This window comes from Loxodonta africana, chromosome 13 (assembly GCF_030014295.1).
Source record: "Loxodonta africana isolate mLoxAfr1 chromosome 13, mLoxAfr1.hap2, whole genome shotgun sequence".
Classification (NCBI taxonomy): domain Eukaryota; kingdom Metazoa; phylum Chordata; class Mammalia; order Proboscidea; family Elephantidae; genus Loxodonta; species Loxodonta africana.
This window is the reverse complement of record NC_087354.1, coordinates 50330142-50352335: the sequence shown is the minus strand read 5'-3', so window position 1 is coordinate 50352335 and position 22194 is coordinate 50330142. Positions and strand designations below refer to the sequence as shown.

The window sequence follows — 22194 nt, the reverse complement described above, 5'->3', positions numbered from 1 at the left end:
AGAGAAAGAATAACAACAGGATGGTTCTAAATATTTAACGAAATGAGCATGAGAACAGCACTACATGTCAACATGAGGGTCCCCTCAGTTAATTTCAATGTTCTGTTCAACATCAATAAAGCACCTCCCTCCTTCAAAAGGCTTGATGATGATAAAAGAAATCCCTTGGTTTTCTTGTTAAGTCTCACAAAAACATATCCAGGACCAAAACAAAATTAAAAAAAAATAAAAAATGTCAGCCATACCCGGCGGTTTGAATTATCCTTCTGACAGGGATGTAGTGGGGTCAGGGATGGCGAGAAACAGATTTTCCTACAAAGAAAAGAGGCCCCTGTCCCCTTAGCCACGACAGGACGTGGTTCAGTCTCCATGGAAAGGGGCTAGAGGAGACTATGCAGTCAACAAAAGCTACTTTGTTGTCAGGTGGCCTGACTGCCTCTTCTCATTAGCTTAGGTTGGACTCACTGGAGGAACAAAGAACCAAAAAATGTGCTCAAAGGGGAAAAAAGGCTCAGGAAGTGATTTGTTAAAATAGATACAAATGATTTTATGTCAATGGAAGGAGAAATGTCACTGAGTATCTTGCCTGAAAGCTGCATACCTTGATAATGGTATTATCTTAACTTCCCATGAAAGTGTTTTTGTTGAATTATAATGTAATGCTATGCCTTGGGATTTACTGTAGAGATGGAAGAAATAACCATATACTTTTGCATCTTTTGCGAAACTGTTGTTAAAGATAACATCCATTATGTTATTCAGTGTCTCACAGTGCAAAATATTTTACATAAAAATTAAATGCCAGGGAAATGTTTCTCTCTAGATGAACTGACAGGATTCCTTTTATCAGGTAAGAAAAACTATATAACCCAACATGTTTCTTTTTTGACCTTAGCTGCAGGAAACTCAGAGCCAAATTGCTCAAATACAATTATTGTTTTACCTCAAGTTCCTGGCACCATTGTCCCCTTCTTCTTCTACATGGCTTCTTATTGCTCTAAATTTTGTAAAAAATGATTTTGCTATATACTCTTTTACTGTAGGCTATCTCAAATCCTTTCTGTAAATCATGAAAAACATTAGAAGTAAATGAATTACTAAGTATCAGTGGAAAAGAAAATCCAACGAAAGGTCTGTCTGCCTGCCAGAATCCCTCCTCTCGTCCCCAGCGGAAAGTGATGTGAAGGCAAATGTTACCTGCAGACCGCTGGGTTTGATCCAGACAGTCACATTCTGGGCATAGCTGCGTTTGTTTTTGGGCTGCAGGGGGAACGGGCTCTTATTGTCATCCTCACCATAAGGGTTTTCTTTAGCATCTTAAAAGAAAAAGACATTCTTGAAATGACATCTGGCAAAACACAATCAATTACATTTCCAATTAGGCTAGAAGCTCTTTGAATCACTCAATCTTATATATCCTGTTACTTCCCTAATTAAGGAAATCCATTACCTTAGTCAGGCTGGGGACCTGTTCTCAAGAGAAAGCCACCGAGTATGGGAGCAAACAACTAACTGAGGTCCATGTAAATGAAAAATGTTTTAAAAGAAACAAGCTTCACTCACCTTTATCAACTACGGTAAGAGGGGACAAGAGTAATAATGCAACGACGTGTATGTACATACTGCAATTCTGTGGTCCAGCCTAGCTCTGGCCAACAGAACTTCCTGTGATGACGGGAATGTCTTATGTCTGTGCCATCCAATATGGTAGCCACTAGCCTGTGTGGCTATTGAGCACTTGCTATGCGGTCAGTGTGACTGAGCAACCAAATTTCGAATTTCATTTAGTTTTAATTAAATAACCTCATATGGCTGATGTCCTACTATATTAGACAGCACAGGTTTAGCCATTAAAAAATTAAAAAGGAAAATTATATAATACCTGAATTAAGGAAAGGGGCAAGGGAAGAAGGACTTTCAGTGGGGAACACACCCCACCTTACAGTGTATTAGTGTATTGCTTCCAGAGATTTCAATCATGTTTTTACAGCCATGTGGATGAACAACAATTTCAGTCTTTGTACCTGCTTCCTGAATCAACAAAGCTCTGCTACAAGCTTTCAAACACACTTACAGCTTCCAGCTCATTCCATCCTTATTTATTACCACCTCCTGAGGTAGGCAGAGCAGGGATCACCTTCCCACAGTCTCAGGGAGCTCAAATCCCTTCCCAGATGCTCACGCTCAACACTGGAATAAGACCATGAGCCGGGAGCTCTCTAGCCCTGATTCGGTCATGAATTCAACGTCTCATACTGCCTTCACATTACTCCCATTAACCCTCCCCACCCCCTGCAAAAAAAAAAAAAAAAAAAAGTCCTGGCTCAACTCTCCAGATGTGTTTCTAGTCATTAATGCTGGTCAGTACATAAACCTTTCAGTCAGGCCAAGAGCCTCACAGTCCTCTCCCATACAGCAGGCTCACTGCCAGCTTCTCTGCCTTTATCTCTGCTGCTCCCCCTGCCTAGACTGGAATGTGGTCAGTTCCGCATTCATTGATTCACTCACTCATTCAGGATCTATAGAAGGAAGCTACGATAGAACAAGCCCTGTGCTAGAAATTGTGACCAGAGATGAATAAGACATTTTTTTTTCTGACCTCAAAGAACTTAAAGAAGAGAGAATATTTATTAAATTCCAACTGTGTGCCAGACACATTACACATACAATTTCTCTCCTTACAGCAACCCTAGAGGGTAGATAATATTAGTCACGTTAGAGATGAGGAAACAGGCTCAGAGAGGTTGGACTTACGTATGGTGTTGTAGTAAATGACTGAGTAGGGATTTGCATCTGGGTCTGCCTGGTCCTGAAGCCAAAACATTTCCCACCACTCAACACTGCTGTTCCTCACCTACCAACGTGATTTTGACTCAAAGCGACCCTATAGGACAGAGTAGAACTGCCCCAGAGGGTTTCCAATGAGTGGCTGGTGGATTTGAATTGCTGACCTCTTGGTTAGTAGCTGAGCTCTAAACCACTGTGTGACCAGGGCTCCCCTCACCTTACCAAACTTACTATATCCAGGCATTCCGATACCTAATCATAACCTATCCTGACTGTCTCTGATTGTTTGGAGCCTATATGGGGAAACTGGCTTAGCGGACAACAAATACTGCATCTATGAAAAAAAGGAGACTCTTAGAAATAAGAAATATGATAGAAGAAATAAAAAATTAAACAGTTGCAAGATAATGTTGAAGATACTTTCCAGAAGGCAGAACAAAAAGATAAAGATGGAAAAATGGGTAAGAAAATACACACAGACAAATAAAGGTTCTAGAAAAGGAGAACAGAAAATACACAGAGGAAAAAAATCAAAGAAATAATTCACGTTCTCAGGACTGAAGAGCATGAGTTGACAGATGGAAAGGGCCTACTGAGAGCCCTGCACAACAGATGAAGAGACCAACAACTAGGTATGTCATTCTGAAAATTCAGAACACCAGGGATACAAAGAAGCTCCTCAAATTGTACAGAAAAAAACACAGGTCACGATCAAAGATCTGGGAATTAGCATGGCACCAAGCTCTCAGCAGCAGCACTGGAAGCCAGAAGAGACAACGGAGCAAAGCTTCAGAATTCTGAGGGAAAAGATTCCTAACCTAGAACTCTACATCCAACCAAACTACCCATCAAGTGTAAGGGGTGCAATAAAGACATTTCTAAATATGCAAGATTTCAAGACATTTACTTCCCTTGTATCTTTTTCTCAGAAGGTGCCATGAAACAGGGAGGTCCATAGGAGAGAGACGAACGGAAGACTCAGGATGACAGCTATGCAGCAGGCCTAGAGGACAACCAGTCCTTTGTGAAAAAGAGGGATGGGAGATGCCACCAAGAAAAAAAAAATGGAAACTGACAAATACCTCACGAGTGTATCTTGATTCAAGGAATTAGTAATAAGTATACAGGAAACAAGCAAAGGAAAAAAATGGTAGAAATTAGTGTTAAGTACACAGGAAACAAGGAAAAAAAAAGGAATACAGTAACTACAGGAGAAAAAAAATTGTACAAGAAATGTTAACATAGTATACCATACGGTTCAGATGGAAAGGCAATTTACATCATCTAGCGAGAACTGAATACTGACAACCAGAAAGAACACTAGCGCCATATTTGGAGGGCAGAGGAAGGGAAAATGTGCCTGCTGGGTGGGTGTGGGATGTGGTGGTAGGAGAGCTAAGTAATCATCTTTAAAAAATAAAAAAAGATAACGGAAAAAGAAATCAAGAAATAGCTATATATTTAAATTACTCACAAATGTAAGTAAATATTAAAACAAAGGAAAGTAGCTGTCTGTAAGAACAGAACTAGGAGAAGGGAGCAATTTATTTTGCATGTTTTGCTGTGATAAAAACAGCAGTACCTGCCTTATTACGTATGTACTGTGTGTGACGGGCTTTATACACACTGCCTTAACAAATTCTTTGAACAACACTCTAAGGTAGGCTTTATTATTAATTATTATTGCCTTCCGTAATGCCAATTCCAACCTCTTAAGATTGTTGTGAGAAGACATTTCATTTTAAGTCTCTAGGGCAGTTCTACTCTGTCCTATAGGGTCGCTATGAGTCAAAATCGACTAGACAGCACTGAGTGGGTAGCACAGCGCCAGGCACAAAGTTCAATAAAACATTAATTTTTTTTTTTTTTTTTATTGCTATCCCCATTAAGAAAAACAGAGTCAGAGGCAGGAAGTGCAACATATATACAGAGCGGAGTAAACGGCAGCTGAGTTTGAATGAAGAAAAAGGGTAACAAGGAAGTAGAGAACTCGCCAAGTTTGCTATGTTGGAAGCCAGATAAGAAAGGAATTGGAATGCTACTATCTTAAGACTGTGGACTGGCATCTTTGATGAAAACCATCACAAGAGTCTAGGTCAGGAGTCAGCAAGCTTTTTCTTTAAAGGGCTAGGCAGTAAATAAATATTTCAGATTTTGTGGGCCACATGATCTCTGTCTTAACTACTCTACTCTGCCACTGTAGCGTGAAAGCAACCCTAGACAACACATAAATGAACGAGAGTGGCTGTGTTCCAATAAAACTATTCATCTGGCCCGTGGACTGTAGTTAGCTGACTCTGGGTCTAAATGAAAGGTAAAAGCCAGAACAGGGCAAGAATAAATTTAGGAATGCTACAGAGAGAGACTAGACAAAGGAGGTGAGGAGTTTCTCCATGTTCTCACACACAGACACTAACTGCCCCCCCAACACTAACTGCCACACACACACACAATAACTGGTCTGTGTCCTCCAATTACCACCCCATTTCCTCCATCTTTGCAGCCAAACTTGCCATCTTCATTTCCTCATCTTTAGTTCACTCCTTGGCCTGTCTCCTGGCTGACCACCCACTGAAGTTGCTCTTATATAAACTCACCAATAATCTCTGTCAGGCTCAAATGACACTTCATTCACAGTGTCTTCTTTTCCCTCTTAGTTTCTATTCCTATAAAACTGTTTAATCATTTAAAACACTCATCCTACAGTCTCTTTGAGATTAAGTTCCCTAGGGGCTAATCCTCCTGTTGACTTTTCCTCAAAGGAGATCATTTCGTCATGTGATTTAAAAAAATTTATTTTAAATTATAAACTCATCTTCAGTGGGGATTTGTTTTTTCTGTGGCAGTACTTTTGCCCTGCTTTTAGAAGTTTTGTTACAGAGCCATTATATTAGCTTATGTATTAAAAAAAAAATTTTTTTTTTTTTTTATGCACCAAGGGTTTCACTGGTTCAGAACCAGCTGTTGCACTGTTTGGTTTGAATGTTCCTACATCAGAATGAGTGGTATAAGTTTGCATGGTGCAAGGCCTGGGCTTCATCCCAAACACAACCAAACTCCTTGAGGGACAAAGTAGCTGGGGCTGGGGTCTGGAGACCATGGTTTTGGGGGACATCTAGGTCAACTGGCATAACAAAGTTTATTAAGAAAATGTTCTGCATTCCACTTTGGTGAGTGGCGTCTGGTGTCTTAAAAGCTTGTGAGTGGCCATCTAAGATGCATCAATTGGTCCCAAACCACTTGGAGCAAAGGAGAATGAAGAACACCAAAAATGCAAGGAAAATATTAGCCCAAGAGACAAAAGGGCCACATACACCAGAGACTCCATCAGCCTGAGACCAGAAAAACTAGATGGCTACCACCAATGACTACCCTGACAGGGAACACAACAGAGCGTCCCTGATGGAGGAGGAGAAAAGTAGGGTACAAACTCAAATTCTAGTAAAAAGACCAGACTTAATGGTCTGACTGAGACTGGAGGAACCCCTGAAGCCATGGCCCCCGGACGCTCTCTTAGCCCAGAACTAAAACCATTCCTGAAGCCCACTCTTCAGACAAAGATTAGACTGGGTGGGCTATAAAACAAAAAATAATACTCGTGAAAAGGTAGGATGAGATGGCAGGAAGGGACAGGAGCTGGTTGAATGGACACAAACTGGTTGAATGGACACAGGAAACCTGTGGTGGAAAGGGGGAGTGTGTTGTCACATTATAGGGATTGCAACTAATGTCACATAACAGTATGTGTATAAATTTTTGTATGGGAAATTAATTTGAGATGTAAACTTTCACCTGAAACACAAAATAAATAAATGACTTGGGTTTCAATTTCTCAGAAGGAGATTTTTTGACTTCTTTATATCTGGAAAACCTGATAGAAATAATGGGGAGCATTTTTCTTGTCATCCTCTCACTGAGGGTCAGAACTTCCACATACCCAGCTTTATTCAGAGATTTCAGTCTTTGTCTTGTTTGGAACCAAAGTTATGTCTCCTGCCCCTGTGTGACTTTTAAAACCTCAGCCCCTAGGTGCTACCTCCAGGGTCGGCAAACTATGGCTCACTGCCTATTTTTGTACATCCCGTGAATTAAAGAATGGTTTTTACAATTTTAAATGGCTGGAAAAAATGTGAAAGAATAAATTTCATGACTTGTGAAAATCATACGAAATTCCAATTTCAGTGCCCGCTAATAAAGATTTATTGGAACAGAGTCACAGTCATTCGTTTATGTAGTCTATGGCTGCTTTCCTGCTACAATGACAGAGCTGAGTGTTGTAACAGAGACCATATAGCCCACAAAACCTGAAATATTTACTGTCTGGCCCTTTCCTGAAAAATCCTGCCAATAGCTGACCTAGCTCTAGGGCCTATGTTCAGTCTAGAATCTTTCCTAGGCCTCAGTGGCAAAGGGCACTCATCAGACCGTCACTGACCTGTGCATGTGCATGGGACACTGTAGGTCATTACTTCCCAAATACTCTCTTGGCTTCTGTGACACCATTCTCCTCTATTTTTCCTCCTTCATCTGACTATTTCTTCTCCTTTTCCTTGGTAGTGCCCTTTTCACTGCCCTCAGTCGGTGAAGCTTCCCAGAGGTATGGCCCTTGGCTCTCTTTTTCACTTCATCTATACACTCTCCTGAGGCCACTGCTTCTTCAAATATGGTTATGGATCAGAATCACTTGAGGTAATATTAAAACTGCCAAGTTTCTGGGCCTGAATCCAGACCTAAGGAATCAGAATCTCTGTAGGTGTGCCCAGGCAGCTGAATTTTCTCATACATAAAAACTCCAATTTGTGAACCACTGCCCTAAGCCATCTCCCTTTCTCACCATTTTAACTCTCAGTGATACATACGTTTGTACCTAAAGGTTATGTATCCAATTCTTCCCTCTGTCCTGAACTCCGGAGTCACAGGAATTGTCTCTAGGAACCTCTACCCATATCTCCTAGATACAAACTCAACATGCACAAAATATTTTTTCTTCCCAAATCTACTCTTTCTCTTCTATTCACTATTTCCATTAAGAGCACCACCTTTGACCCAGCAGCCCAGGCTGGAAACCTGGGATCATCCTCAGGTCTTCCCTTTCATTCTTTCCAGTCACTGCTGATTCTGCCTCCCAGGCATCTTTTGCATGGACCCCACCCTCCCTGACCCAGCCACTTCCTTGGTTCTGGCTTTTGTCTTCACATCTCCAGGACTCTCATAATAGACTCCTAGCTGCAGATTGCCCTTGCCCCTATTCTTGACCTTTCAAGCCCACATTCCACAGAGCTATATTTCTAAAGGCTGACTGATTCTCCCTCACTTAGATTATGGCCATGTTGCACAACTCCAAGTTCTTATCTCTCACCTGGATTATGGCAGTGTCGCATAACTCCCAGGGCACCAGGCACCTAGAATACAAAGTCTCCTAACTAGTGGTTTCCTCATATCTGCAAAACAAACTGTCAGCTCTTCACGCTTCAGACGATCTGTCCTGCTCTAGACACTGCCCACCCACCCCCTGCACTTTCTGTGCTGTCTCCTTTCCTTTGTATAGGTGCTCCATTTGCCCAGGACACCCTTCCTTCCTTATTGGCTCAGCAAATTCCTCTTTTTCTTTAAAACCCAGCTAGGTTGTCCCTGCTTTGTGAAGATTCCCGAGTCCTCCAAGCAGAGCTGATCACCCCCTTCTCTGGGTGAGCTCTGATCTCGAGCCAGCCTGTGTTTATTAGTCCACTTTTTACTAGGCTTTGTGCAATACCAGCTAACTCCTTTATCCCCTAGGCCTGGCACAGAATAGGCTGCTTGGGCAATGTTCCTGAAATTGAAGTGAGTCCAAATGACTCAACAGTTGGAGCCTGTGTAACTAGGAGCACAGAGGCCTCAATCAAAAGGAGTAAGAAAATCAGAAGAAGAAAGTTTGTGGGGAAGGGGGAAGAGACTACAGTTTCTGTAACAGACATGCTGAGCTTGAGACCATGGCCGAATAGGCAGGTGGGGCAGGTGGGAACTAGAAATACTGGAATACACAAGTTCCAGGGAGAGATCAGGCAGGACTGGAGTTACAGATTTGGGGCATCTGAAGCCATTACGCTGAACAAATACACAAGAGAGAGAATAATAATCCAAGAGGAGGAAAAGAACAGCACCTTGGGAATTGTGAAGCAAGAGGAAGGAAAGACAACAAGAGTAAGAAAAACTGCCCAAGAAAAAGTCATCAGCTAGGTACCATGAGAACCAACAGAAAGCAATGTCAGGAAAGCTAAGGGAAAACAGTTTCATGAAGGACGGGGGTGTTAAATTATTTAGAAATGACTGCAGGATACCTGGGTTGAAAATACACCAAAGAAAAACAAGTTTATGGAGAGTAACTTTTTACTCTAAGCAGTCTGTATTTACTTAAAGCCACCTAACTGTTGGTTTCCCTGAGCTGTGAAATTTAGAGTTCTAACATCAAATTCTCTTGGGGGTATCCATGTGCAAGTTCAGCACCAGAGGCCACAGCAAATTGGTGATGGAGGTCACGCAGCACCTGGACTGCACAGCCAGAGATGTTCAGGATGGCAGAGGGAAAACAGAGTCAAGATACATAAAAGCTGATCTGGATTATACCTGAAATAGGACCCAACTGGGCCATCTTCCCTAGCCATGGGAGCGGTTCTGGGCCAGGCTCAAACAGAGACATCATAAGGTTTGATTTCTTCTTGCTGTCAGCTTGGGAGTACAGCATTCCATACCATTCCGGGCTAAATGGAGAGAAGACAGGAGATGAGAAGGACATCAAGCCTGGGACTGACAAGTTAAACAAGGCTAGTCTGTGGTTTCTGTTTAGAGGCATACACTTCCGTTTTGAAATCAGGCATCTTACTTTTACCAAAGTAAAATCCTAAACCTGAAAATGCATAATGCTGCCCCAGGATACTATCATTCACCTGGGACACTTCATTACTCAGGTGAAATTATGTACATACGGACATAAAAACAGAGAAAAAAAAACCACAAAGGGCAGCAAGTAGCCGTTGGTATGGTAAGGAGGATTAAGGGCTATGACCTGTAAGTCTTTTCAGCTGCCTCCCTGAGTCATTCACAGAAGGCCTTCTAACATAGGGCACAAGGCCATCACTCAGTCTTTTAAGAGACGCACTGCCCCAGGTTCTCAAAGGGTTCCAGGTATTTCTTATATTTAGAGCCAAAACATGTAGTTTGGGTGGCAAGAAATACCGCCTGGCACATGGTAAAATACTCAACCAACACTATTAGCATCTCCATCACTTGCTTCTGCCCCTCATTTTACAGATGAGGGTCTGTGAGTCCTGCCTAAAACCCCATAGCAAGCTGGTAGCATTGCTATGACCAGAACCCACAGAAAAGAGGAAAGCTGAGAAAGGAAATAATTAAAAGCAATATGAGAATTGCTGACTTGTGGCAAAAAGGCTCACTCCACTTATTCTAGGGGGTGATTTAAACAGAAAGTTAGGGGATTGGAGGTGGGAAGGGTGTGGTGGGAAAAGGAAAAACATGACAAAGACCTTTCTGTTTCAGAAAAGTCTGGAAAGCACTTTACTTTGTCAACAGGTTTTTCTCTTCAGCTCAACCAAATGTAAACAAAGCTTCCTACCCTAACTGAACAATCGCCACCATTCCTTCCACTTTTAGGCTGCCATGGAGCAGGACACAAAAATTGGGAATTTTGCCTGCAATCTGATTGGCTGAATTCTCATCTTCATTGTCATCAGTGATGCCAGTACCCACCTCATCACCTTCTGTGAAAAGAAGAGGAAAACAGGTCAGACTGAAATCAGCTACAGAAACCCCAAAGTACTGATAATTAAACTGCTGGCTGTTTCTAGCCTTGGAAGGAAAGTGTATGGAGTTGTAAAGGAATACAACAAAGAAGAAAAACTCACATTTTCCAATGTCTACAGAAGAATCAGTTTTCAAATGTTATATGATTCCATTTATACGAAATGTCCAGAATAGATAAATCTATAGAAAGTAGATTAGTGGTTGCCAGGGACAGGGGGCAGTGGGGAGGTTAGGGCGACAGACAAAGAGTATGGGGTTTCTTTTTTGGGGGGGGGGGTGATAAAATTCTAAGATTGATTGTGGTGATGGCAGCACAAGTGTTAGCACACTGAACACCACGGAGCTGCACACTTTAACTGGGTGAAGTGTGTAGGTGAATTACGTCTTGATAAAGCTTTAACAAAAAAATCCGTTTTCCATAGTTTCCCCTAAGACGCTCAGTTAGATGCTAGCTGGAGATTTCAGACACCTCTCTAAATAGAACCACACATCCAGAGATGTCTCAACTCACAGCCTTCCCACACAACTTGGATGGGAATCCCCAAGGGTGAACAATGATCACTCTACAGCTTCTTAACTGGACTCTCCAACTCCAGGCTTTCTCACATACTCTGACAGATGTATCTTCCTACGATTACCTTCCTTCCAAACATAGCTGCCTGTTCAACCTCATTCAAAGACTCTCTAACTTTACCAGGAAGAGTTACCCAGTTGAGCTTGGCATTCAACAGCCCTTCTAGCATAGCCCCATTCCACCCTTCCACACTTTTCTTTCCACTGTTCCCCTATGTGAGCTTTTCATTCTGCCCAATATATTTGTTGGCAACTTATATGGGCATGCAGAGTTCTCCCAGGACCTCTGAAGTAAGGGAAACTTGGTTGTTCTCCCAGAGCAGTAAGCTAAGTTATAAACACAGTGATCACAATATAAGCCATCTGTGGGAGCATATCAAGATTCTGCCTGTGGGGGGAAAATGTAGAACAGAACTTCAAATTCTCATGGAATCCAGACTTTCTGGAGCAATTTAGGCTGAAGAGGGCCCCCAAACCACTGCCCTGAGATAATCTTTAAACCTTAAACCAAAAATACCCCTTAAGTCTTCTTTAAATCAAGCAATAGTTTAATTAGTAAAGAATGCCTGCCTTGAACATTATGGTCTTTTAAAGATCTACATGGACCAAACTGACAACAGCAACTCGAAAGGTTAGATAGGAAGTTTAGGGGTTGGTGAGCTTATGTTAGGAACTCTGGTGGCATAGTGGTTAAAGCGCTCAGCTGCTAACAGAAAGGTCAGTGGTTTGAACCCACCAGTTGCTCCACGGGAAAAAGATGTGGCAGTCTGCTTCCATAAAGATTTACAGCCTTGGAAACCCTATGGGGCAGTTTTACTCTATCCTATAGGGTTTTTTGGGGGGGTATGCTATGAGTTGGAATTAACTCAATGGCAATGCGTTTGGTTTTAGGTTGGAGCATATGTGAATGGGGAGAAACAATTTGAAAAAGGAGGGTGAGAATGGTGCACAACCTGAAGCATGTAACCAATGTCACTGAATTGCACATGTTGGAACTGAATTGGTGTATATTTTCAACAACAAAAATATAAAATAAATTATCAATGAATAAAATCGAGGTCCCCTTCCCCCTGCCAAAAAAAGGATTCTGCCTGTGAATGTGTGACCGAGGAGTTGTGGAATACCCTCAACTCCAGCTAAGATGACCTGGGCATAACTGGCATGTGATGGTAACTCAGTAAGTGGAAACTTAATGGACTACACACACTTGGAGAAAGGTGGTGAAGAGAAATGGATAGAGCCTAGAACAGACAAAAGAAGTTTAAAGAGCCAGAGACTAGTGCTGCCCCTGGAGATGCTGAATCTGGGGGACATATATTTACAGTTGGTGGATAGGTATATTCTGCAGGAATGAGGCTTCTTCACAAGGGTCTGGATTCATCCATGCACTCAACTGAGTGTCTACTACGTGTGAGGCTCTGGCAGAATAAAACCCAGGTTTGGTCCCTGCCCCTGTGAAACTGCACTTGCCTTCCATGTTCATCAAGCAACCTGATAACTACTTTGGCTTCCTCAGCCGTTCCCACTAGGAAAGGCAGAGCCCTGGAAGAGGGACCAAGCATCCTCATCCTCATCTTTAAAGAGGACGACTACCGGAAAATTAGTAAATTAACACATAAATATCTGCCGAAATGCTTTCCACAGTGCACAGCAGCAGGGTTACATTTCCGGTACACTGGGCCACATTCATTATTTTAAAATCCAGTGCAACAGCTATTTCTTCCCACCAAATTCTACTACCTGACAATTAAGAACAACCTTGGATGGTGGTGGCTGCACACACCTGTGAACACACGAAATACCATTGAATGAGACCCTTCCAATGGGTGAATTGTATGGCATGTGAGTTAATTCTCAATAAAGCTGTTTTTAAAAAAGATAACTTTAGTTAATAAAATGCTTCATATGTGTCACTGGAGGCAGACGATGGCTTACCTTTGTTAAGTGCTATGGGTAGGACCAGATGTCTGGATAGAACCGGGGGACTTGAAATATCAGCTATGTCAATAAATCCCACTATTTCCAAATCTGGAAGGAAGGATGCAACATAAAATTAATGCATGCCATGGGGAAGTATATTATTTTCTTTTAAGCTACTTTTATTTAGGTCAGTAAATAAAAATATTTATAATTTATAAAAATTATTTTATTTCCTGAATAAGTTTTTTAAAAAATAATTTTTATTGTGCCTTAAAGCTTACAAATCAAGTCAGTCTCTCACACAAAAACCCATATACACCTTGCTACACACTCCCAATTACTCTCCCCCTAATGAGACAGCCCGCTCTCTCCCTCCACTTCGAGTATATTATTTTCTATGTGCTAGATTTCACAAACAAAATGTTTAGGTGTGGATTTCAAATATGATGTCTTTAACAAGAAAAGTTATTACAAGTTCCCGTGGATGACTCTTTAATAATTTACACTTTCTAATGCTCAGGAAAGAGTAACAACTGTCCTTTATTTAATGAATTTAGGTTATATGACAAATTGTCTAGCCTTTACTTTTATGAGGCTAGGTCTCCAGCCAACGCAAAAACTTGAAGGTCAAATCTTCCTCTGGAGTCAGGGATGATCACGTCACCAGGGGGCGCTGTAGCCAAACACTTCCACAACAACCCTACTCGGCCCTCCTTGGAGATTAATACTATTGCATTAAAAATGTTTTCCTGAGAAAAAAACGTATACTTTCCACAAAACCAAGGTAGTAGTCTAAAGACAGTAATTTCTTCACTTTGTAAAAGTTATACTAAAGACCAAACTATCTTGCTGAAAACCTAAAATGAGTAAAAATAAAAGTTGTATCCAAAAGTACCTTTTAAAAAGTTTTTTTTCTGATTATATACTTAATATAAAACTTGAAGAACACCAAAAATTATAAAGAAGAAAACTAAAATCACCTATTATTCATTATCAGAGAAAACCTCTATCAATATTTTACTGAACTGCTTTTAAGTCTTTCTTCTAGACATTCATATTCTAAAAATATTTTTTACAAAATCAGGATCATGGTGAATATACTATACTTCTAATACGCCCAAAGTCTGCTTCTCTGGAGATCTGCTGTCACTACTTCCCTTAGCTAAGTAACAAACGAATCAGCCTAGGCAGTAAGATCTTTTTCATTTGAGTAGGAAAAACCCTACTACATTTTAAAGTGGTTTAAAGAAGCTGTATCTGAGATCTTAGACTACAAGTCTGTATGAGAAAGACAAGACCTATTCAAAGCTACTCATCAAAAAAGGATGGGAACATCAGATGATAAGCTCACGATTTTTTGGTGTCCCTATACTCACACTATGCACAGAGGTGTTTCATTAATTTAGACCTAGTACACCTGATGAGAATGCTCAGGATGAAAAAGGCTGGCCTCTATCACCAATCCAAAGTCTTTAACAACATGGTAAAAATTCAGTGCAAGTTTCGCTAATCTGATGTATGTTGTGATCTAGGGAGAATGAGGTGAAGTTGATATATGAACTGTGGGGTGAGGGGGGAAGAACTGCTTAAGCAGATAGTGGCGTGACTGTGGAACAAGATGTCTCTGTAAGATGAGAAGTTATTTCCACGTATCATGGAAGCATTCTCTTACCTGTGCGTGATCGTGCTAACTATATCATTTTTATCTATACATTAAAACAAGTTCCCTCAACCAGGCAACATTTGGTTAGCCAAGCCCAAATTATTGTTTGTACTTGAAAGTAATAAAGCTGTAATAAGGGATGGGAGAGAGTGGAACCCAACTGGTCTGAGGGCTGCAAAACATTTAGTTGAACTCAATACACTGTTGTCTAGTCACAATGAAAGAGGGAGATGCCTTATTTCCAGACAGCCAGGAGGCAAAGGCACAAAAAAACACGTAAAAAAACCCGTATACAGCCCTTCTTCTAAAATTCCTGAAAATCTGTACCCAAGACAATGACCACTGGTGGCCCAGTGGTTAAGTGCTCAGCTCTTAATCCAAAAGTTGGCGGTTCCAACCCACCAGCTGCTCCACAGGAGAAAGATGTGGCAATTTGCTTTTGTCAAGATTACTGCCTTGGAAACCCTACAAGGCAGTTCTACTCTGTCCTATAGGGTCACTATGAGTCAGAATTGATGGCAACGGGGTACTCAATTTTAATAATTTACTGAACAATTACCTACTGAACACCTACTAAGTGTCAGACACTATGCTAGGTACTGAGGCAACGAACGGTGACTGAACAGAGATGGTCCACACCCTCAAGAGGTTTAAGGTGTACCCACTACTCAAGGAGTTCATCCACCAATGGGAGACAACTTTCCTCTCCACTACTCCTTGTTACCCCTGACTCTTCACTTTGCCAGTCTCACCGGAGCAATCTACCGGCACTGTGAACCAGGTGAAAGCAGCAGCACATAGTTTTCTTTTAGTCATAATACAAGCAGCAGAGCTAGAGGAGTACAGTGCATCACAGCTGAGAGTTTAGAGACCATCTGGCTGATTCCACTCACACTGTCAATAAGGCCTAGAGAGAGTGAGTGGCTTATCCAGGGTCACACAACAAGTCACATAGCCAAGTCTAGAAGCTATCCCTTCATATATGACTGTTATGGATTGAATTGCGTCCCCCCAAAAATGTGTGTCAACTTGGCTAGTCCATGATTCCCAGGATTATGTGGTTGTCCACCATTTTGTCATCCGATGTGATTTTCCCATGTGTTGTAAATCCTACCTCTATGATGTTAATGAGGCAGGATTAGAGGCAGTTATGTTAATGAAACAGGACTCAACTTATAGGTTGAGTCTTAAATCAATCTCTTTTGAGATATACAGGACAGAAGTGAGCAGAGAGACAGGGGACCTCATACCACCAAGAAAGCAGCATCAGGAGCAGAGCATATTCTTTGAACCTGGTGTCCCTGCGCTGAGAAGCTCCTAGTCCAGGGGAAGATTGATGACAAGGACCTTCCTTCTGGGTCCACAAAGACAGAAAGCCTTCCCCTGGAGCTGACGCCTTAAATTTGGACTTCTAGCCTACTAGACTGTGAGGGAATAAGCTTCTGTTTGTTGAAACCATCCACTTGTGGTATTTCTGTTATAGCAGCACTAGATCACTAAGATAATGACCATTAACAATGATGCAATCAATCTCAGTATCTCTACTGAGAATTTCCTCAAGGATTTCAATGTTAGTGATTTGCTGGATTACAAAGTAGAATCTGGCCATGATTTTCAACGCTAGTGACTGTGGTCACAGTCAGCATGGATGAGAGACTAACTCATGACTTCACCACAAAAGATCACTAAGCCATCATCCCTTAGGCAATGCATCCTCCTGCCCAAAGGTTCACTGATGACAATGGCACCCTAATTGTCAGAATTTACGTTTCTTTTCAACCCTCCTGGATAGAGAAGAGGGTAACAGTCAGAGCTTAGATGAAAGTAAGGATGACAGAAAATGTAAGAAGGAAGTCGTAAAAAGAATGTTACCTGTGTTAATGACTTTGGGAATAGGATCGATTTCTTCATCTACGACAAAAGGTTCTGGCCTGGGGAAGACTTGTACATCAGCGGTTAGGTGACCACACTTGAGAACTGCATGGAAAGGTGTGTATGCCAGATCTATCAGTTTTCTGGAATACAATGATTAATTGTTACAGGGAGAGTAATACAACACATACAAAAGTAATTTTTTCCAGATGGAAGTTTGTTTTCCCTTCAAGCTGACTCCAAAATGAAGAACTGATCATTTATGAAATACAAAAAAATCCGATATTTTTGGTGAGCAAATTTCAATTCTGAAAACCCTTTTGGGTTAATCTTTGAAATTGCTGAGTCACAGTGAGGAAGTCAATAATTACAGGCAGTCTAGATTTAATCATTTTTAATTAAAAGGGAATGAGCTTCAAAAAATCACTGCTACCAATCACTTTATCTGAAAGGTGTGTGGCATGGGGAAAATGAAGTGACCCGATTGGAGATAGTAAAATAGGTATTCTTGCTGGCTAGACGTCAAATTATAATACTGGATCATCAAGAAGGCAAAAGAGCTCTAAGCACATACTCACCCAAACATAGACTGTACATTTTTCAAGCACAGGGGGCCATCAATGGTAAAAATCTGACCTTCACCATTGTTTAAATCTATGAGACGTTCAAGGCAATCCAAGGAATCAGTGCTCTGAAGCTACAAAGCAAAACAGATGACCCCTCTGAAGTGGCACAAACTGCTGGGTTATTATCGGCCCACCAAGGTCACACCCATCACAATCACACAGGCAATAAATACGGAGTTTTTTTACAGCCAATTTTGATTCAAGGTTACCCGAGAGGAATGTTAGAGAAAATGACACCAGCAGAGCTATTTCATTCAGAAGCTGGTTTGCAAAGATTCTTAGAGGTGACACAGTGGATATTTACTCAGCATCTTCCCTCCGAAGCCTTTCTAACATCTGATAAGAACTGTCATTATGTACATTTTACAGATAGAAAATCTGAGGTGAAGAAAGGCTAAATGACTCCCAAATAAATGGGAAAGCTAGCAAGTAAAGTATTTAATAAAATATACATCGGGGTGATGTTACTTTACAAAAAAAAAACATAAAACAAAACAAAGTTTACTTCTGTCTACATTTTTGGAGAAATAAAGTTTAAGGATTCCTAAGGGAAGGAGATATTTAAAGCCACAAAGAATACGTCAACCCTTCATTATCTAGAGCCTCTGTACGAAATAGGATGGATAATAACTCCAGCTACGCTCTGCCAGATGGGGCAAGCTCTGAATTTTCAAGGAGCATCTGAAATCCAGAGTCTTTTCAAATATAGTGACCAGCCTCAGCTGAAACCAATGGAGTTCGATGTTGTAGTATATGCGGTGTAATTAACGGCATGTACTAAAAAATAAATTGAACCCTATTTACCTAGTCAAACTAAAAAGAACTTAGTAAAAGGCATTACCTCTTCCAAATTTGCCATGCACATGATGTACAACTTAGACGGGAAAGGAAAGGGGAGTGGAAACCTGTTGTTCTCACTCCGTTGATTATGAGTAGCTAGGGAATGCCTCAGTGACCCTCTACCAATGCCAAGACAGCCATCTGTCACCAGGACAACCTGTTTGCAAGAAGAAAAGGTTTGTACATTAAATAAACCTACTGAGAGCAGTCCATTCAGCAGCATTTTCATTTCTCCCTAATTGCTTTACACTGAAAGGCCCCTATCTCTACAGAAAAGAACTACTGATAAAAGCAACAACACGAAAAAGTCTAAAAAACATTCTGTCAAGTGAAAGATGACAGGCACAAAACAGTGCACACTGTATGATTCTATTTATAGAAAGTTCTAGAACACGTAAAACAAAGTCCTGTTAAGATAAATCAGAATGAGAGTTGTTGGGGCAGGGGATATTTACTAGAAAGGGGCATGAGGAAACTCTGTGGGTAAAAGACATGTTTTGTATTTTAACTGGGGCAGTAGTTACATGCTGTTGTTTGTTGCCATGAAGTCAACTTTGACTCATGGCGAGCCCATGTGTGCAGAGCAGAATTGCTCCGTAGGGTTTTCAAGGTTTGACTTTCTGGAAGGTGATCACCAGGCCTGTCTTCTGGGGTGCCGCTGGGTGGATTCGAACCACGAACCTTTCAGCTAGGAGCAAAGTGCTTAACTGTCTGTGCCACCCAGGGACTCCTAGTAGTTACAGAGGTGTATGCATTTGTCAAAACTCAGTGAACTGTGTACGTAAGACCTACTCATTTTACTGTATCATCTAAATAAACCTAAAAGAAAAAAAAACCCTACTGTCTTAGTCATCTAGTGCTGCTATCACAGAAATACCACAAGTGAATGGCTTTAATGAACAGAAGTTTCTTATAGTTAGGAGACTAACAGTTCAAATCCAGGGTGCCAACTCTAGGGGAAGGTTTTCTCTCCGTCTGCTCTTGGGGAAGGACCTTGCTTCTCAGCATTCCTTAAAGATCTCCACATAGCATCTATCTTTCCCCCATTCCTGATAGCTTGTTTCTGTGCCTAACCTGCTCCTTTATATCTCAAAAGCGATTGGCTTAAGACACTCTACACTAATATAACCTCATTAACATAACAAAGAAAACCCTATTCCCAGATGGGATTACATCCACCTGTATAAACACGTTGCTGATTCCGACTCTGCCCTGCTCCATAGTGGCCCTGTAGAACACAGTAGAACTGCCCTATAGGGTTTCCAAAGCTGTAAATCTTTACGGAAGCAGACTGCCACATCTTTGCTTTCACGGAGCGGCTGGTGGATTCAAACCACTGACCTTTCAGTTAGCAGCCAAGTGCTTTAACCACTGTGCCATTAGGGCTTCTTTCCACATGTATAGAGGTTAGGATTTACAACACATATTTTAGGGGGACACAATTCAATCCATAATATCTACCTCTTAACACTTAAAAAAAAGACAAAAGCAATCATAACCAATACTTACTTAACTGTATCAAAGAAGATGCCCATCTTGGCACTTGTGTAAAAAATGGCACAAGATCTCATTTCACATGTGTCCCTTTGAAGCACCAGCACAGAAGTCTGAACCTTGGCACTCTAATTTTCAAAGGATGACAAACTCTAGCTCTGGTTAACTGAAATGATAACTACTTTAAAAATGTGTTTATAAAGGCCATTTAGCGAGAAGTATGTAAGACCTTTAAAATGTATCCTCAATCTGTAATTTGAAAAAGCCAACAAAACATATATACCCCAATAGATGATGGCTGCAAAATCATTTTCCCTTCCTTACTGCCTCAGGGTAATCCTGCCGGGGTGGACTTCCCAAGCATCCCAGGGGAGGATTATTTTCACTCTCCCCAGCCTAGCCCAGGAACCTAATAATAACAGGCCATTAAGGCAGTATTAGGCGGCTGTTCCACGTGAAGTATCGAGATTGGCACTTACTTCTAAAACTCAAGAATGCTTAATAGAGGCCCCTGAAGGGATGATTTTTGGGGGAGACAGTGAACAGACTACAAGGCAATTCCCTCTTCTAGTACAACAGACTGCTATATAATGGTTTACTTCTGGTACTAGCCTTCCAGATGCTATGAGATAATGAAATATTACAAGGTGTATGTGTGTATATATATATATATATATATAAAAAGAGGAACCTTGGCGTTGCAGTGGTTAAGAGCTTCACTGCTAAGCAAGAGGTCGGCAGTTTGAATCCCCAAGCTGCTCCTTGAAAACCCTATGGGGAAGTTCTGCTCTGTCCTATACTGTTGCTGTGAGTCAGAATCCACCTGATAGCAGTAGGTTTGGTTTTTGGTTTTATATCAAAATGAGACAGGCTTTACTCACATAATGAAGGACAGTCCACCTATCTAATATCATGGTTAAAAAACCCCAAATGAAAACAAATGTGCTTGATAGTAACTGATTTAAATAACAGAATTACTAATAACTACCACCTCTAACACACAGTCTTGGGCCTGGTTTACCTTAAAATTCACCAAGGAAGTCTCAGTGGATTCAGGCCCGGCCCTTGCTCTCAAATTCAGAGTCTTCCTTTCTTCAAAGGAAGAAAAACACCAAAAGGCAGAAGTCTGCATGGTGTACAAGGTCTGGCTCTTAGACATTTCCGGTATTCCTTCTCTAAAAGTACAGACGTAGCAAATGAAACTGTGCTACTTGCTAACTTTGGGTTCAGATCATATTAACAACAAAACGTCATTTATTTGGAACAGGGTTCTGTTCCAACAGCTGTGTTGTAAGTCAGTTATGATGTAAATCAAATGCCTCTTTTATTTTAGTTTTCATTATTATTGCCTTTCAATATCAGTATCTTTATAAACGAATCCTTGAACATCTGAGAATGATAACATCAGCAAACTACCCACATAACACTGTATGTAGTACATATTACCAATGATAAGATGCACCAAACAAAACAAAACAGACAGTCGTAAGTGCAGTTTGTTGTAACTCGAATACATCGTAAGTCAGGGACTACCTATATATTGTTAGGCAATTTAGATATTCTGATGCATGGATTTACCATAAAAATGATGCCTATGAAGTAAGGTGGCAAATTTTTTATTTCTGAAAAGAAATTGATCTCTAAGGTATTCACTGGCTTCTTCAGAAGTGTTCACTAAAGTGATTTAACCTTTTAGTAATAGCTCAGGGTCTTCATGAACCCAAGTTTATACTCTACAAAACAGGTGGCTGTTGCAGTACTAAAAACCAACTTTTTAAGAAAAAATTGGGTTTATTGAGCTATTATTTGCACACAGTACAATTCACCCTTTTTAGTGTACAGTTCTGTAAGTTCTGACAACTACATTCAGGCATGTAACCACTCCCACAACCAGGATAAAGGATGGTCCTTCACTCTCCGAATTCCCTCATGCCTCCTCTGGGTCAACCCTTCTATTCCCCTTACCCTGAGGAAACCACAATCTTATTTTTATCTAAAAAATAAATGGAGGAATCCTGTGTTTGCCCCTACAATAAACACTCATACACCAGTGGCCAGTCCACTACCTGTTTCTGTAAATAGAGTTTTATTGGCAGATGGCCAGGCCCCTTTGTTTAACTGTTGTCTACAGCTGCTTTAATACTAAACTGCAGAGATGGCTAGTTGCTACAGACCCCTGCAAAGCCTAAAATATTTACTATCCGGCCCCTTAGAGAATAAGTTTGCTAACTCCTGCTGTAGACAAACATGATTTTCCTTTTAGCAATTTTTCTGTTTCTTCCTTCAAAATATGCTATCACTTCTCAAAATATCTGTTTATAGCAAACCTCTAAGTCTCTTTTTCTGCTACTGTTCAGGTCTGATTTGACTTTAAGTGAAACCAGGTACCAAGTTTGTTAAGTCATTAACCGTTAATATTGACTAGACAGTTATGGCCTATGGGACAATAAGTTGTGGTCTACGGAACTCATGGTGGTCTCTAAGTAAAGATTTTACGACATCCACGGGCCTCATTTTTTAGACAACTCAGAGAGTTGAGACGGTTAAAAGCTCGCTGAATAGATGCTACTTTAACATACTAAAGACAGACTATATTGTGCTGTTGATGATTCTATCACTCAA

At 40.9% G+C, this 22194-nt stretch overlaps 1 protein-coding gene across 2 annotated transcripts in view; it reads right to left on the bottom strand.

The window, feature by feature from the left end:
* INTS14 (integrator complex subunit 14) overlaps positions 1-22194 on the bottom strand; it is a 38510-nt gene that overhangs the window by 7952 nt on the left and 8364 nt on the right. For both annotated transcript variants that reach the window (XM_010598049.3, XM_023558352.2), the window contains exons 4-10: positions 18080-18235; positions 17191-17309; positions 16613-16755; positions 13093-13185; positions 10397-10541; positions 9391-9524; positions 1198-1316 (exon numbers count right to left, since the gene is read on the bottom strand). In XM_010598049.3, the coding sequence (XP_010596351.1) occupies positions 1198-1316; positions 9391-9524; positions 10397-10541; positions 13093-13185; positions 16613-16755; positions 17191-17309; positions 18080-18235 (909 nt within the window). The remainder of the gene's footprint in view (positions 1-1197; positions 1317-9390; positions 9525-10396; positions 10542-13092; positions 13186-16612; positions 16756-17190; positions 17310-18079; positions 18236-22194) is intronic.